The following is a 19,440-nucleotide window of genomic DNA, read 5'->3' on the forward strand; positions in this document are numbered from 1 at the left end:
TAAAGGATATCTAAGGTTAGTGTTTATTTTTAAAGGTATATTGGTTCAATTTAGTTTCGATTGGTTTTTTCGATTAAAAAAAATATCCAAACTATTAACTTTTATACTAAAAAATCAAACAAAACCAATTAATCGGTTTGGTTTTTCTATTTTTTTTACTCTACTTTTTATAATGTAACCAATATGTATAAATATATATAAGAAACTTTTGTAGTTCTTGGGTAGCAATCTAGTTCATACCAAATCAAGGTACTTGAAGATCTGTCCCATCCCACAAACAGTAAAATCTAAGTCTTATCAACCAATATATTGATGCTACTTAAGCTAAAAAAAAAAAGCTATCAAAAACCAAACAAAGGGAGCAAAGATCAAAGTTAAATATTCTTGTTTTTTTCCCTCTCAAATCTCTATTCCATGTCCACTTTTCCAAAATATTTCCCAACATAGGGAAAAAAAAAAAAAAAAAAAGGCCAAAAAAGTGACAATGAATTAATAAACAGTGTTGTAAGTTTGAAAGTTCAAGAGAGTAAAGGTTTCTCAAGATCAAAGTCATCACTTTGATAGCCACTTCCATCACAATAATCTTCTTTTCCTTTTGCCCAAAGCACAAAGTAGAGCCCACAGAACATCAAGAACATACCAGCAAGGCTGCACCCACAACAATATCAAAACCCCACTTTTTTTTCTTTTCTTTCTTTTAACGATCAAACTCATAAGATGATTTCTATTACTCCTTTGACTCAGTTAAATATTAAATCTTAGGTAGGTGACAACAATAGATTGAATAATATCAAGTTTTACACGAGTTTTACTTTGATTGATGCAAAAAACCGCCACAGAAAGACCTTGCCGAAACTTACCAATATTAACATGAAAAATTTAACCCTGATTGTCATTTTTCTTTGAATTCTTATGGAAGTCCTTCAAAATAGAATCTTGTCGATTTTGAACGAAAACTTACTATAAAGTTAAAAGAATACTTATCTAAATGATTGAGAGTGCAATTAGATGAAATTGATAGAATGAGAAAATGATGAGTAGAAGAGTTGTTGTCCAATGTACCTTCCAATAGAAATGGTGTCTCCTAATGAGAAGACAGAGAGAATGACAGAGATAACTGTTCCAATAGGACTGAAAATTGACACCAAAACTGGCCCTCTCTTCTTCATTGCCCATCCATTGAAGCTCAAGCTTATGCCACTCACTGTTCCTCCCTATATGTAATTCATCCATCCCATCACTTTTCAATTTCTTCTTTATTAATTCTCATAAAAGGATTCTCGAAAGCAGAGTTATATTTCATATTTTAAATATACATTTAATAGTAAATTTAGATAAATTAGACTTGAATCCAAACAATTGTATGAAATATGTTTGATAAGATATTCCTATATAAATTATAAAAGTAGTTGTAGTTATTCACTAAATATCAAGTTGAATATAAACTATTATTAATTCATTTATCAACATTTTTTTTAGAATTTTTGTATATTTATTATTTTTTATATAATTTAAAATATATTACATAATACTCTATTTAATCTAAAACAATTTCATATTTAATACTATTTTTATCCTTTTTTTTAATATCATACTAATCAAATATAATGAAATAGTAAAAAAGTTATTTACATAATTTCAGTTTTTTGAATCACAAAACCCAAAAACAGTTTTTAAAAACAAAATCCAAGTTATGTAACAAACACATTTTGTTAAACTTCAGTAAATTTGAAAACATGAAACAAAGTCTAGATTGTCTAACATATAAGTTTTTAATGTCCAACTTTTTAAGTTTTTATCTAATAAGTCTCTAAATTTTAATTTTGTGGCAGAATAGGTTTTGAACTTTAAAAATGTCTACCAAATTCCTTAACTTTGTCCAAAACCAAGGTTGAAAGTTCAATGATCTATTAGATACTTTTAAACTAATAAAAAAATTAATCAGACAGAATAAATTTGAAAGTTAAGAGACTAAACTTATAATTTAAATTGAACGGAAAGTAATGTCCACACTAAAAGAAGCGAAAAATATTTTCAAAGATGGTTTAGGTAATTAAAACTTACCAAAAGAGAATAGGAAAGTAAATCCTTAATGTTGAGAATTGACCAATCTGTTTGTAAGTTGTGATTTTGGAGTAGCAATACAGCTGCAGTGGTGAACACTCCAATAAAGGATGTTATAGCACTCAATGACATTGGAGCTGGTAATTCACTTAGGACTGTTGCCTATTCATCAAATAATTTAACAAATAGCCAATGATCAAATATACACAACTACTTTACGATTGTTCGTTTTCGTTTCCTGTTTTTCGTACATATAAAAAAATAGAAGTATTTGGTAATGATTTTTTTTTGTTATTGTTGCTTAATTTTTAAAATTGTATAGAAATTTTAGACTCAACAAAAATCAAGACCTCATTTGACCAACCATTTTGTGTTTGGTTTCCTATTTTTAAAAATAAGCTTACCAAAACCATTTTTAAACACACAAAAAAAAAAAAAAAAAAAAAGAAGTTTGAGAGTTTTTCTAAGATTCAAATGTGTTTTGTTTCCATTTCATTTTAGTTTTTCTAAATTGTATTTTTAATAAATCTCAAATTTATTCATGTATTTTAAATAAATATAAAACTTTATCTTTTAAAGTTAATTTTCATCAAAATTGATTAAATAATTATTATAATTTCATGCACAAAAAGACAACATATATTTTCAAAATATATAAAGGGAATTCTAATACACATATATATCTTTTTCATTTTGAAAAAAAAAAAAAAATCAACAACAATAACACTAACTAAATTCAAATTTATTGAAAGTATAAATACTAAATTTGGACAACTAACTCAATATTTTTTCTTTTACCACTTTTTATCACTACGATGCATGATAAATATCTAAAAATAAATATAACATATGCTGATTTTAAGTTTTGAAAACTTATTTTCATGTAAACATTTTTTATATTTTTAAATTAAAATTTTATAGAATGAGAAACCAGAAATGATTAACTATTAATCATGTTTCAGTAGAAACGAAAAAGGGCCAAAAACAAGAAATAAACCATTAATATGGAAAAATAATTAAAAAAAACATGAAAATAGAAACGAAAAGGGCAATAATTAGAGATAAAAACTGTCACGTGAGAATTTTTTTATTGGACAATTGGACTGCACAAAGATAAATAAAATACAGTACCCAAATATTTTTCAAAAGAAAAGGTTACGAAATGAGTCGTAATTAAAATCTTATTTTTGAGAGGTGAATTTTTACCTTCAAGACAACATCGCTTGATAATATGAAGACAGCCAGCATTAAGTACAAACAACCAACAATCTTTTCCTTATTGAAGAAAACAATGGTAGGTGGAGATGTTATTATTTGCTCTTTTGCTGGTATTGTAATGGTGCTTTGCATTATGCTCATTGTTAGAGCACCAACTACACAAAGCAATGTCCCTAAAATCTTTACTTTGCTGTATACACAACTAAGTTTCACTCTCTCTAATCTGCAATATTCCAAATAAATAAATAAATATATATATATATCAATTCAACAAATCGTACGTCTCAGCTAATCGTTCAATTAACTTAAAAGTTTATCTGTTATAGCTGAATAGGTAGAGGAAATAACATATTCTAGGATTTGACTACAGAACCTCAATTATCAATTAACCCAAAAACTTAAATAGATGGACGAGAGCATGAGAAAAAATGGATACTAATTTGAGAAGAAATGACGGTACGAGGGATTGAACATAAATACAATACCTCCATATCTGATACTATATTAAAACCCGATTTAAGATTGTGTTTGGATGCAAAGAAAATAATTATGAAAGAATTTTTACTGTCTGAGTTGTTTGGTAAAACAAATTATTTATCAATCATCACTTAAAAAAAAGCTCATAGATAACAACTTTTAGATTCATATTCATATTTCTTAATTAAAATATTTCACCTTATTCTCTAAGGTTTATACAAATCTCAAGTTTTATCCTCCCATATTTATGTTTTTTTTTCATATCTATTCTTTGATTAATTCATTTATTTATAAAAAATTGTTTTCTTAGACCTTTAGCAAATAATTCAGATTAAAGAAAATTAGATGGGATTTATATCATATTTTTTTAAGCAATTATTATAATGAATTATAAATTAATTGAAATAATAAACCTATTTTGGTCCGTATATCTAAATGAAACAAATTTAGTATTAATTTACCAAATGTCACAATTAGTTTTTTCTCTCTAATTTAAAATTGAAATTTATACTATTTTACTTCATTCCATCGTTGGTTTTTAAAAGCTACGAAAACTCAAATGATGATAAACTCAAAAATTTAAAGTCATATAGTAAATTTAATCATATCAATATTTTATCAATTCTATTACGTCGTTAGGATATTGAAAAAGCAAAGAATTTTCGATACCTACAACACCAGGCAATAATAAAGATGAGACCAGGAGCAAGGTTTGGCATGGCAGTAGCCATGGCTGGAGAAGTCAGCTTTATCCCTTCTAATAGCAGAGTTTGGAACAAAGTTACTCTACAAAAATAATTAAATAAAAAAAAAAGTTATATGGTATTAAATTTTTATTGACATGTCGATATTTTTATATTTTTGTGAGTTCGACATCGATATTTCTATTATAATGTAAAAAAAATTCTTGAAAGATGAAAAAATAAGCAACAAAATATTATTATTGTAAATATAATATAAATTAAAAAAACATTTTAATTTGTTTAAAAATACGTAGAATATTTATCTACTAACTTAAACCTTTTAATTTTTTTTTTTTAATTAAGATTATAAACACATCCATGATTGCTTTGTTTTTGCTATTTACCTATTATAGGTATTTTCAAAATTAAAACAATTAAGTCTTGTTATATAATGATTTTGTTTTTAAATTTACGGTATTTGAAATTTATGATTATTTTCTTCTCATTTTCTAATCGTGGTTTTTCTTTGTTAAAGAAATATTTGAAATATTCCTAGTCAAATTTTAAAACTGTTTTTTCATTTTTTAAAATTTGGTTTGGTTTTTAAAAACATTAGTAGAAAGTGGAAACTTTTTTTTAAAAAAAATTGTTATTGAAATTTGGAATTCAAATGTTTAATTAGGAAAGATAAAAACTATAATAAAAAAGTGATAAAAAAAAATAAACACAATTCTAACAATAAAAAAACCTTATAGTTAACGAACGAGGTTTAAATATTTGTGCGTACCCGCCAAAGGAGAGGAGAACAAGTTGAAGTAGCAACTTGAAACTCAATTTCTTGGGCCATTTGCTCCTGTATATTTCCACATCATTCATCAAATTTCAATGAAAATTGTATTTATTTAAACTCTAAACTTTCATAAATATATCAATTTTAATGAAATACTCTTCATTATATTCTATTAGATAAACATCATGTAGGCTTATAATTTTATCAAGTAAACCTCTAAGCATTTACAAGCAAATCAATTTGGACTCTCATGATCGTCTATTTTGTTTATGCAGATTTTGAAAAAGTCTATACAAATGTATGCACTATTCACTAATGATTTTTAAGACAATTTTAATAAATGATCTAGAATCATTTAACATTGAAAATTTTAATGGAAACAATTATAAGTACATATTTGAAAGCGATTTAAAAATCACTTCAAAGCACACATTTTAATCAAAATCAATTCAATGTTTCATTTTATACTTTTAAATACTTTGTCGTACCACTAAAATGAATTTTAAATGATTAAAAGCATTTTTGGTGATTTTGAAGATGACAAAAGTGATTTGGAAAAATTGCAAAAATCACTCATGAAATATGTGATAGTTACAATTACACCCTCATACTTTCAATTGTAAAGATTGAATCCTCAAATTGACAACAGTTGTAGATATTGGACCCCCAAATAATAAAACTTGAATCCTCAAACTTATACAATTTTTTAATTTATACAATTATGTAAGTTTGATGGTTCAATTTTAACACTTGTATAAGCTTGAGAGGCTCAACTTTTACAATTGAAAGTTTGAATATATGATTGCAATTACCACCGTATTTTAGGAGTGATTTTTGTAATTTACGGACCAATTATCCATTTTAGAATCACCCTCAAGCTACAAGTCTCATACCCTAAAAGAATGTGAGATACAATTTGAAAGTTCAAAATCTAAATCCATACAAATTAATAAATAAAGGTTAAAATTCCATTTAGGTCCCCATACTTAAAAACTTATTTGATTTTTGTCTTTATACTCCGAAGTGTCCAATTTTAGTCCTCGTACTTTCAATAAATTTTAAATTTAGTCCCTTAAAGTTAATTTTGATCGAAATTGATTAAATAATAATTAACTTTCATGCAAGAAAATAAAATATGTGCATATATTTTGAAAATTTATCTTAAAATGTTATAGATAACAAAAAAAAAAAATTAAAATTAACAATAAAGTAGCATTGGAGACTAAATTTAAAATTTATTGAAAATGTGGTGACTAAGCAATTGAAAGTATAAGTATTAAAATTAAACGAACTTTAAATATAGAGACAAAATGGTATTTCAACAATAAATAAACAAACAAATAAATATAGGTTTAAATCCTATTTTGGTCCCTAAACTTTGATTTTGTTCTATTTTGTCCCTAAATTTTTAAAAACGTCTGTTTTAGTTCCCAAACTTTTAAAAATAGTTTATTTTGGTCTTATTGTTAATATTATGTTAATGAAATCTATTTAGGGATGAAACTTCATCGGGCATGGATTGAGCAAGATGAAAGTGAAGTAAAATATCGACAACCAACATGTCAAAATAATGAATAACAAAAATCTTGGATGCAAAATGACTTTGAGATCTTCCATAGAAAATCATTTTACTACCAAATTCAAAATTGAAACCCTAGATTTTTTAGCATGATTAACTTATTTGGCCATCTAATCATTAAAAAAATATAAATTATCATGTTTAAGAGTTAACAGAATCTTAATATTGGATACCAAAGTAAACGCATTTTAAAAATTCAAACAATAGAATGAATATTTTTTAAAGTTTAAATTTCAAAATAAAATAAGATTTAAATTTAGGAACAAAATAAGATTTAAATATTAAAGCATAAATATTATAAGCGTTGAAGAAAGAGAGAGAGGAAGACCTTTCAAAATAAAGAGCGAGAGGAGAGAGAAACAGAGAAGTTGCAGAGGCAAAACAAATAACGACGGTGAGCGGATTAAGCCCTAACGACATCAAATAACTCAACAACACCGAATTTCCGGCGTAAACGAACTGCACCGCCATCAATCCTCCGATCACCGCCGCATCTTCCATTCCTCCGGTCATTATTACTTCCAATCTTTCTCACAAATCGATTCTCCCTTTTCTCTACGAACAACCTACCCTTCCTTCTCTTTTCTCTTCTAATTTCTCCGACCACATTTCCGTTAATTCAATCTGCATTCTGTTCTTACCCAACGATTTCGCCCCACCGCCGCCGACGCACTTTAACGACTCCGATTCCCGTCGTCCGTCGTACTCCGGAAGAGGAAAAAAAAATAAAAAAAGGTAAAAATGAATATTCCAGATTTAGCCTCTGTTCTTGGTTTTCTGTCTATTTATATATATCTGAGTGCTGAAAACCGAAATTAAACCCTAAAATGTTTCTCCATCTCTAATTTAACTTGGATTTTTTCGGATGCTATATTTTCTCTCTAATCCTTTTCGTTGATTATATTTAGCAAACTATCTTTTTTTTTTCATAATTATATGTTCTGTCATTGGGAAAATCCTTTGACTTATCAATTTTACTACATTTAATCCACCATTAAATTAGTCTAATTATTTTATCTTTATTTACACTCTTATTCATTTTTCCGGTGTACTATAACAAACGAGGGAAGTAGATAGCTTTTGACCTTTCTTTTCTTGTTTGTTTGATTGTTTTTCTCGTACTTCTCGCCATAATCAAGATTATGGTATTAAATTTTTATCGAGATTTGTTCGCACGAGATTTCAAGAGAAATTTATTTCGTGGACTTTCAAAATAAACTATAAACTTTAAGCTAATTGATCTTCTTGGATTTGTTGATCTTCTTGGTGATCGGCTTGATTTGTTGATCTTCTTGGTGATCGGCCTTTGGGTTTGTACCTTTGGGCTTGTGATCTTCTTGTTAATCTTATTTTACTTGTTGGTCAACTTCAAGAGCCAAGGAGACTTCTGATTGTAAAGAATTCTATATAGAATTGCTAACCCTCACAAATGAAGAGTTCTCTGCTTGACTTCATAGGCTTGGACTTGGTCGGTCCATGGGTCTGACTAATTGGATTTGGGCCTTGTTTGACATTTTGATCAAATTAAGCCTATTTATGGGCTAAATTGGACTTTTAGCCTAAAAAATAATATCAAATTAGACCGAAGTAATTTTATTCAATCCAATGGTTACGAATTTGCGATTGGTCCAAAATTTCTCATTCAACAAATGCCCCTTTTCGGGATTTATGCACGTATATGGGTGGATGAATCTCGAAAAATGTAATTTGAAATCAAAGTATGATTTTGACTCTTTTAATTTGATGCATCATCATGATCAAAATATGAGAAGTTAGCTCAAAATTTTGATTTGAAATTTTGTTTGCTTGACACATTTTTCGCCAAATAAACAAAAAATGAATTTCAATCTCTGACTTTCTTGTTCCCAAGTAAACTCTAATTTGAATTAAAGTAGAATTTATTCTCCAATTTAATTGCAAATTGAATTTTGAGTAGTATCCCAAAGTTTAATAACTTTTCTTTTTAATTCGGAATAATCTCAATTCTTCATGCAAATTTGAAGTATAATTTTGACTTTGCCTTTCTCTTAGCTTCAATTTTGATTTGGAGTAGAATTTCGAGTTCGTCTTTCTCTTTACTTCAACCTTGATTTGGTGAAGCTCGGAATGCGCCTAGATTTTCATTTAAGGCAACACTTAAGTTATACAAAAGTTTCAACATTGGATAAAATTTTATTGGTACCCGAATAGTATTTTTGTCTCATTCCAATTTGGATTTGACATAATCTTTGAAATATGCCAAATTTTGTCTTCAGAAAATTTGATTTTGACTATAATTTGAATTCAAATTCAATAATTTGGTTCGCATCCAACTCTCACCAATGTAAAATTTGAAATATACTAAAATTTTGATTTAACTTGAATCTTGATAAAATTTGACCATTTCAAGTAAAATTTAGGTATTCAGATTATTGTTTGTTGTATCCTTTAACTTAGTCAAATATAATTTTCAACCAATTTTGTTAACTACCCCAAATAATTGAAAGAATCTTAATTGAATTTGAGATAAATCTTCCAACCGTTGTGATTTCTTTTATATATATTTCTTTAAACATAACCACCTCCTCATCTATAAATAGAGGTAAGTCTTCAGAGAGATCATATCCAATGGAAAAGTTTCTGATTCGATGAATTTGTATGGTTGTAGAATTTCTGTTAGATCCATTCGATGGTGAATTGATGGAAGCACCTGAACTTTTTATGAGAGCTTTTCCTCATTTGGATTTCTATTTTCATTGAGAATTTTCTTCTACTGTCCTCTTTAATTGATTTGTTTTCCTTACTTCTGGTTGCTTTCCATGACAAAAGATCTTCAATTTGATGAGGCAAGTTGAGTCAATGGATGAAACTACCGGTAGTTAAAAGAAAAAAAAATTCCTTTTTTTTCTTCTTCTCTTTTACTTCTTTTTTCCTTTTTTTTTCATTCCTTTTTGTTTTTTTTTTGTTTTCTTTTTTTTTTCCTTCTTTTATTTTATTTTATTTTTTAAAAGAAAATTTCGTATTTTTTCCTTTTTTCTTCTTTTTTCTTTTTTTACTTCCCCTCCTTTTTTTTTTTTTTTTTTGCGTTGGTTTACTAACTTGTCCCCTTACTCTTTTGTAGGAACTAAAACAACTCAAGGAAGTACTCAAGGGAGTATGGTCTATCTACTGTATGCATGTTCGTACTTCCTGATCGTCATGGGAGAGTCCTTGCAAGGCTTACAACTCTCCCATGCTTTTACCCTAGGGAGGATCCCGATAAGGTCTACCTTTTAACACCGTTCGCATATCCTGATCGTCATGGGAGGGGCCTCGTAAGGCTTATAGCTCTCCCAGCTTTCACCCTCAGGAAGATCCTGATAAGGTCTACCTTATAGCACCGTTTGCATATCCTGATCGTCAAGGGAGGGGCACTGCAAGGCTTATAACTCTCCCATGCTTTTACCCTAGGGAGGATTTCGATAAGGTCTACCTTGTAGCACCGTTCGCATATCCTGATCGTCATGGGAGAGCCCCGCAAGGCTTATAACTCTCCCATGCTTTCACCCTAGGGAGGATCCCGATAAAGTCTACCTTGTAGCACCGCTCGCATATCCTGATCGTCATGGGAGGGGCCCTGCAAGACTTACAATTCTCTCATGCTTTCACCCTAGGGAGGATCCCGATAAGGTCTACCTTGTAGCACCGTTTGCATATCCTGATCGACATGAGAGGGGCCCTGCAAGGCTTACAACTCTCCCATGCTTTCACTCTAGGGAGGATCCCAATAAGGTCTATCTTATTATGTTACTCCTTGATCAAAATTTGAAGATAAGGGAAATATGCCATCGAGTATTAAAGATGAGGCGGATATGCCATCAAACTTTGAAGATGAGAAGAATATGCCATCAATCTTTTGAGTAGAGTCAGGTTGGCTAGAGTCGATCTCGCGTACAAAGCGGAGCCGGATGGACCAGAGTTGTCCTCGCATATGAGGTGGAGCCGGATGGACCAGAGTTGTCCTCGCATATGAGGTAGAACTAGGCAAACCAAACTTAATCTTGCATATGAGATGGAACCACACTCACATTTTTGGAGAAGAAGCGAAGCTACACCAACATTTTGGAGAAGGGGTGAAGTTGTAACAATATTTTGGAGAGAAAACGAAGCCGCACTTGAATTTTGGAGATGAAGCGAAGCTGTACTTGAATTATGATGTTGAAGCAAAGCCGCTCCTTGACTTGCGAAGGTGAAGTGAAGCCGCGCCTTGACTTGAGAAGGTGAAGCGAAGCCGCGCCTTGACTTGTGAAGGTGAAGTGAAGCCGCATCTTGACTTGTGAAGTGGACCACGCCAGACTTTGGAGGTGAAGTGGGCCATACCAGACTTTGGAGATGAAGTGAGCCATGCTAGACTTTAGAGATGAAGTGAGCCATGCTAGACTTTGGAGATGAAGTGAGCCATGCTAGACTTTGGAGATGAAGCGAGCCACACCAGACTTTGGAGATGAAGCGAGCCACGCCAGACTTTGGAGATGAAGTGAAGCTGCATCATGATTTTGTAGACCGAGTCATTGAAGATGGAGTCGAGCCATGCACATCGACCATGAACTTGAAGATCAAACAGAGCTATGCACACCAACCTTTGAGCTTGAAGACGGAGCGGAGCCATGCACGACAATCTTGAACTTGAAGATGAAACAACTTCGATGGAGATTCTGAACTTTCGATGGAAAAGCATCGACGAGACCTTCACGTTTGACAAAGCATCGGAAAATCCTCCACATTTTAGCTTGACGAAGTATCGGTGAATCCTCTGCACTTGAGCTTTGAAGAATTGGTGAATCCTCCGCATTTGAGCTTGAAGCATCGGCGAATCCTCTGCACTTGAGTTTGACGAAGCATCGATGAATCTTCACGTTGAGCTCTACTTTGCGACTTTGAGCGTGAAGATGGCATTGCAAAACCTCCAGACTTGAGCATGAAGATGAAGCATCGATGAAGCCTTTGAACTTGAAGATTAAAGAGTATCGACGAAGCCTCTGAACTTGAAGATGGAAGAATATCTAAGTTTGATTTTAAAGAGGAAGTGAAGTGCATTCCAAGTGTGTGTCTTTTATTTACCGTGCTGGTTCCTTACGAGGGATTAATATCTTCAATCCATTGTGTTGCCCCCAATAGGGATGAACATCTTCAATCTGAAGTGTCATTCTTTAATGGGGATGATCAACATCAATCTTGTAGTGTCATACTTAGGTGGTTGTGGTACATTTTCTGATGGATTAAACTTAAATTTCTTTAAGTTTCCTTCGTGCCTTTAAAGAAAGGGATTAAATCATGACGTAGTTCAAGTTTTTTTTTTAACTGGACTGAACTTGAAGTTTCTTTCAAGCTGCCTACATACCCTTCTTAATGATAAGAATCAAGTCATAATGTAGTTCAAAAAGATATTTTTTTTTTTTTATGCGCGACTGAACTTAAATTTCTCTAAGTTGCTTACGTACCCTTTATAATGACAGTGATCAAGTCGTAACGTAGATCGTAAAGAATTTTTTTTGTTGGGCCATTCACATTTAAGCTCATGCGGGCCAGGAGTATCATGCAGTTTAGGCTCTTGCAATGAGGAGCTTCTTCATTTAAACTTCAGAAGCTCTTATTTCATCATGGTTTTGATCATCCTCTTCATTTGTAGGATTCATCGATATGATGAGTTTTGGCTTTACTATCAAGGAACCTTCTGTACTTATGTCAACAGAAAATTTCCTCTTCATGAGTGAAGGGACACGACTGTGAATCTTTTCGTCGTTGTTTTCTTCATGGAATGACGTTAGCTTCAAGATTTTCATCCTTCTTTTACGTTGAATGCTCTTTGTCTTGAGACGATCAAAAGAAGATGTTGAAGGTTGATCTTTCTTTGATGTGGATATACTTAGCCTTTTAAAGGTTGAAGTTCGAGCAAAAGTAGTCGTTGGACATTGGTCTTCTTCTCCTACTGTGGCCATACTCAATCTTTAAAAGACTGAAGATCGAGCACTTGAAGGTTTAATAAGATCGAAGACAGAAGTTCTTTGCTTCATTTCTTCTAAGTCATTGACTTCTTCAGCAGTCACATGATTGTTATCGACTTCCACTATGTCGACAGTGTGACATGCAATAACTTCTGATACTTTCTCTTGATGATTATTGAGAAAGCTTCTTGGGAGAAATTCTACCGAAGTTGCCGGCCGTCGGAATTGAGGGAAGTCCTTGTCTTCTTTCTTAGCAGGCTTAGGCTTCTGTGTCATCTTTTTGTCTTTCTTTTTATGAGTCTTGTTTCTTCTTCTATAGCTTTGATAGGAACGCGACTCTTTTTGGGTGGAGTTTAGTTGTCTTCTCTTTTAATGAGTCATTACTATCCACCCTTCGTTTTCATCTTCAACAAGCTCATCTTTCTTTTCGAAATTTGTTATTTGAATCTCTTGTTGGAACCGAACAACTATAGGCTCGAATTCTCCAAACTGAATCGGGCTTTGTCTTTGAGCATGGGACACAGACAGTATTGGAACATTTGAAATCGTCACTACTGTAGCGTGATTTGTCTGAGCTACCTCACCCAAATCTAGCTCAATCTTTTTTTCATGAGCCAACTTCATAATTTGTTCCTTCAGCACGAAGTACCTTTCAACTAGGTGACTATTGACCCGATGATACTTGCAGTAGTTGGGATTATCTATTTTTCCTTCTTGTTCCGGCCGCTTGCATTCCGATAGTTGAATAAGTTGCTTCTCTAATAGTTGCTCCAACATATCTACTACATCAGAGTCAAGAAATGGATAAACCTTCTCTTGTCTTTCTTTAAGAGTTGGACGACGCTTCTCGCCCTCATTGTGCCTTCTTTCAAATTTTATTTGTTTTCCTTTGGAGGAAAATTCCAGCGGGGTCACATAACGACCATAGATTCTTTTGTGGGACTATCCACGATCTTTTCAGTGCCCTTGGCATCATTTTTATATTTTCTCCCTTCAGAGACTAGGAAATCTTTAGTTCCCCTGTTGGTGATGCTCAGCTTCATATCATGAGCGTGTGTTTCCAGCTCCTCAAACGTACGAGGTTTTATCCCTTGTAGGATGTAGAGAAGCCCTCAGTGCATGCCTTGAGTGCACATCTCCACTGCAGATAATTCAGTGAGTCTATCTTTGCAATCCAGACTTAAAGCTCTCCATCGGTTGACGTAATCGGTGACTGTCTCTCCCTTCCATTGTTTGCTATTCGTCAGCTCCATCATGCTAACAGTGCGCCTTGTACTGTAGAAGCGGTTTAGGAACTCCCTTTCTAGTTGTTCCCAACTGTCAATCACTTCTGGCTCCAAATCAGTATACCAATCGAAAACATTTCCTTTCAAAGTACGAACGAACTGCTTGACTAACTGGTCTTCTCTGGTTTCTGTATTTTCGTAGGTTTCAATAAAGTGTGCAACATATTGTTTTGGATTGCCCTTTCCATCGAACTGCTGGAACATTGGAGGTTGATACCCAGCTGGCATTCTCAGGTTGTCGATTCTCTTGGTGTATGGCTTGGATTACATAAAGGAAGTTTGCAACGATCCTCCGTACTGTGCTCTTATGGAGTTTGTGATCATATCCTGGAGCTGTTGAACTGACAAAGAGACTACAGAGGGTAGATTGTGGTGGCTGACTTTCCTGCAAGACAATCTTTCTTTTGTCATTGGCTTTTGTAGTTGGAGATTGACTTGACTCAGTAGTATCTCGAGCCTGTATCCGATCTCTTAAAGCAGTGATTTCATGATCTCGCTCCTCTACAACCTTTATTAGGAGATATCTTTATCTCTATCTCTGCCATGGTCGACTCAGGCGTTACGTCAGTCATCATGACAGACACTACTCAAAATGTGGTTTTTTTTCTTTAATAGATCAGTAGTATAAGCATAATTTTCAAACAAGGGATTTTCTCTAATAACAATCCCACCTTTAGTAGACTCCATTAGTTTTTCTATGATGACAGAGCTTATGTAAGTATCGCTTGTGATGGTAGCTTTGGATACAACTTTCTTTGGTGCCATTTGTAGGTTTATGGACTTGGATGACGAGAGAGAGATGACAGGTAGAGATGTCCCACTGGGCGTGCCAATTTGTTTGCACGAGATTTCAAACAAAATTTATTTCATGGAACTTGAACTTTGTATTTGTATTAATTTTGTGGAAAGTGAGTACAGTCTCTAATACACAGTATTTTGATGCTTTCAAAATAAGCTATAAACTTTAAGCTAGTTGATCTTCTTGAACGATCGGTCTTTGGGCTTGTTGATCTTCATGAGTGATCGGCCTTTGGGTTTGTTGATCTTCTTGGGTGATCGGCCTTTGGGCTTGTTGATCTTCTTGGGTGATTGGCCTTTGGGTTTGTTGATCTTCTTGGATGATTGGCCTTTGGGCTGGTTGATCTTCTTGAACGATCGGCCTTTGGGTTTGATAATCTTCTTGAACGATCGTTCTTTAGGCTTGTTGATCTTCTTTGAGGACTTAGTGTTCGCACGAGGCTTCCAGAGAAATTTGTTTCGTGGAGTTGAACTTGAGTTAGTGTTGATGTTGAGGTTTATTTGATGCGATGTGGTTCGATCTCTAGTACTTGATCCTTTGATTCTCTCTCGGTTGGATGAATGTGCTTGACTTGAAGAAGAAAAAAACCAAACGTTCTTGAAGTAGAAGTCTTGGAAGAGTCTTTGTGTCTTCAAGGGTCTTCTGTCTTCTAAGTGTGCAGCTTTAGGAGTCTTGGGAGTCTTCTGCTTGTTGATGAATTCTTTTTGGACTCTCTAAATATAGAATTGCTTGTATCTTCAAAGGACTTCAGTCTTCAGAATGCTTGCATCTTCAAAGGACTTCAGTCTTCAGGATGCAGGATGCTTGTATCTTCGAAGGACTTCGGTCTTTAGGTGTGGTTAGTTTCAGGAGTCAAGGAGTCTTCTGATTGTAAAGAATTCTCTTTAAGCTCTCTGGAGTATAAAATTGCTAACCTTCATAAATGAGGAAAACTCTTCTATTTATAGAGTTCTCTGCTGGACTTCATGGGCTTGGGCTTAGTCGGTCCATGGGCCTTATTTGACATTTTGGTCAAATTAAGCCTATTTATGGGCTAAATTGGACTTTTAGCCCAAAAAATAATATCAAATTGGACCGAAGTAATTTTATTCAATCCAACGGTTACGAAGGAAACATGTGGCATCATCGGACTTCGCCAATTTATGTCTTCAATTTCAATTTAGGACAAATGTCAACTTCTAATTAGTCTCGAATTCAATTATTTGGAATTTCGTCATTAATTTAGTAAATGACGTGGAATTTGCGATCGGTCCAAAATTTCTCATTCAACAGTCACTAATGTAAATATAATATAAATAATAGATATATTAACTTGTTTACTTATAAAATATTATTTACTAATTTAAATTTATTTTTATAATTTTTTTCACAAATATCCATGAAAATTAACATTTTGTTGATATTTCTATTGAAATTTTTGTAAAATTAAGACATTGATATTTTCGTTGAAATCGATATTTTAAACCTTGATCAGAGTATTAATTTAGGTCTCTATGACATTTCTATCAATATTTTTCTAGTAAAAAAATAAAATTAAAAAAAAAACAATTCTTGAACTTTTATGAAAGTAACAATGTAGACTCTATACTTTACAAATTTGATACAAATTGTTAAATACTTAAATTGAAAGTACAAGAATTAAAATTGCAAAGTATAAGGCCTAAAATTACAAAGTGTAAGGGTCTAAAATTGAACTTTCAATAAAATTTGTTAGCCTTGTAATAATTTAGCTCATAAACTTTAATCGTTAACGATTTAGTCTCTAGATTTCTAAACGGATAATAATTTAGGTCTAAATTTGAATAAATTTCAATCTACTGAATCCAAAATGATATTGTAACTCATTTTAATAGAGTGCAAAATGTTTATTTATTAATAATAATAAAATATTTATTTATTAATTAAAGTAATTTTTGTGTCCCTAGACATAAATACTTTATCGATATATTTTTTTAATACTCTAGAAATTGAGACCTCAACATTTTGATAATATTGAATTTTTGCAATATAATTTATATATAAGATTTATAATGTTGATGTCGAAAAAAATATCAAATTTCAATTTTTTTTATAAACCCTCCTCGGAAATATCGACTAAATATCGTTATTTCTATAAAGAATTATAAAATAAAGAAATTAAGTTAATAAACTATTTTGATTGGACTCTTACCGGAGTCATTTGGAGGATTAAAGATAGGAGACTAATTAAAGGAGAAAATGGGCCGGCCCAATTTGGCTTTAGTGGGCTCCTTTGAACTTGCAATTGATTAGACTAACAAATCATCTTCCATCACTCGTTGTCATGATTATTTGAAATTTTATCACATCCACAAAATATTGCTTAACAATATCTTCTTTCTTTTGTGGATACTAAAAAAAAAACATTTCTAATTTTTGGTATATAATTTTATGTTATTAGATGGACCAAGAAATTGTCCATAAAAATTAATAACTATGTCAGTCCGCATTTATACATGTAATGTGGGATATAAGTCATTTTTTAAGTACAATAATTATAGAGACGAGAGATCAAACCTCCGACTTTACATAAGTGCATGTCAATTACTATTAAACTAAACTCACTTTAACAATATACGTCTATTTAGTTCCCTGCAAATTTCATGGTAAATATAAAATAGTTTATTGATAAAAATAAAAATAAGGTAGGTACAAAAAAAATTGAGATTAAAATAAGGTTATTTTTAGTACAATAATTCATGGGGATAAGACATCGAACTTCTAACTTTAAGAGAGAGTGCATGCCAATTGTTCACGATTTGAATTCACTTATAAGTTTATAACATGTTTTATTATATATTGCAAGCATTTAAATGTGAAATGAAATGTTGGGTAATTAAAAGAAGTCAACATTAAAATATCCTTCACCTTAATAGTAAAATTGAATTTATATGGCCTTAATAAATGTATTGGAAAAGAGTTTCACCCACAATATGGTTCAACTTTTACAAAGCCATTAGATAAATGATAAATATTTTTTAGAAAAGACAAAATTATTCGCAATAACATCAATATTTTTCTACTACTTTCTAAAAAGGATTATTTTTCAATAATTTTACATAATTGAACTGGGTCTTTAACTCCCAAAATTTGACCTTTCTCTTTTTTTGTTGGAATATTCATTCATTCTCTTGATTTGACTGGTTATTGATGGCTTTATTTTATTGTATATATTAAAAAGAAAGGTTCACTAATTTTAAAAAAATGGGAAAGGAAGAAGACCAGTTAGGTTTCTCACTTTCAAATCGCTATCTATGGATGACTAATCTACAAACTACAATGAAGGGCGGTCTCATCTTAGGAAGTTTAATTGGAGGATCAAAATTATAGAAAATTATAATTTTTTAAGATGCCTAAATATTTTGAGTATAATTTTGGGGAAAAAAAATCTTTTGGGTCTTTTAACTTCGACTCCCACTTTTATTTGGTTCTATTTGATCACTAAATTTTAAAATGTTATATTTTTACAATTTCAAATTTAGTTTTTGTTTGGTCTCTAAATTTCTAAATATTACATTTCTATCATTGACTTGAATTTGATTTTTATTATTTCCTCGATTTTAATATTTTAGATTTTTATTCTTGAGTTTTTGTGAATTTTCACTTTGAGTTTTGGCGTTGACTTTCAATTAGTTAATATAAAGAAATTAGAAAGTGTTTTTTTTAAATTAATTTTAATAGTGATGGAAAATCTATGAAAACGAATTAATTATAATTATTTAGGCCGCAGTTGTTTTGATTTTCCCATTTCTTACAATGATTTTGCATTTTTCTTAAATACGATGGTTATGAAGACAAGTTCATAAAAGTTGTTTTTTAGTTCTCAAAATTTGACTTCAAGTTTTAAATCATTTATAAAATGTAGATAACAAATAAATAAATTTGGAGCTAATAAATTTGGAGATGGAAGTAGTGTCTATAGATTTACTTTTAAAAAAAAAATCAAATTCTTACAAAATGAGATTAAATTATTGTGCATAAATTGATTGACCTTAACTCCTAATCAAGTAAGTATTTAGTAAAAATTTAAAGGTTAAAAGTGTAAATTTTAAAACTTTAAAGACTAAATGAAATAAAAACTCAAGACTCAAGGAAAAAAATGTAAAATTTTAAAACTTAGATGGGTACTAAATTCAAAATTTAGAGATAAAAATATACTATTTTAAAATTCATGGACTAAATAAAAAATAGACTCAAGATAGAAGGAGCAAATGAAAAATAGACCCAAAATTTAGGGACTAAAAAACTATAGTAATTTTTTCCCCTTAATTAGATTTTTATTTTATTTTTTACAAAGGTCTTGTAATTAATGTGTGGGTAGGGGAATCAAACCTCTAAGTCGAGGTCGATAGTATGACCACTATGCCAATTGAACTACGCTCTTGTTGGTCCCTTAATCAAATTTTAATTAACCAGTTCTGTTGACTTTAATAAATTATGCATGATATTCGTAACTATAAAATATTAATTGGGCTAAATTTTAAAAATTATTAATGCCAATTTCACTCTTAATTTTTTCATATAAATTTTATTTTTTTTAGTACCTATATAAGTTTTAATTGC

At 31.2% G+C, this 19,440-nt stretch overlaps 1 protein-coding gene across 1 annotated transcript; it reads right to left on the bottom strand.

Annotated features, from left to right (window-relative positions):
* Positions 1-492: 492 nt before the first annotated feature.
* LOC120068357 (WAT1-related protein At5g47470-like) lies at positions 493-7,724 on the bottom strand. The gene is made up of 7 exons (XM_039020094.2): positions 7,140-7,724; positions 5,230-5,295; positions 4,429-4,545; positions 3,271-3,505; positions 2,065-2,226; positions 1,063-1,214; positions 493-648 (listed from the first exon to the last, which is right to left on the bottom strand). Exons 1-7 carry the CDS (start codon positions 7,322-7,324, stop codon positions 519-521), a joined length of 1,047 nt encoding a protein of 348 aa, XP_038876022.1. The 5' UTR covers positions 7,325-7,724; the 3' UTR covers positions 493-518.
* Positions 7,725-19,440: the final 11,716 nt, after the last annotated feature.

Source organism: Benincasa hispida, chromosome 12 (assembly GCF_027475165.1).
Source record: "Benincasa hispida cultivar pf3 chromosome 12, pf3_genome.v1.1, whole genome shotgun sequence".
Classification (NCBI taxonomy): Eukaryota; Viridiplantae; Streptophyta; class Magnoliopsida; order Cucurbitales; family Cucurbitaceae; genus Benincasa; species Benincasa hispida.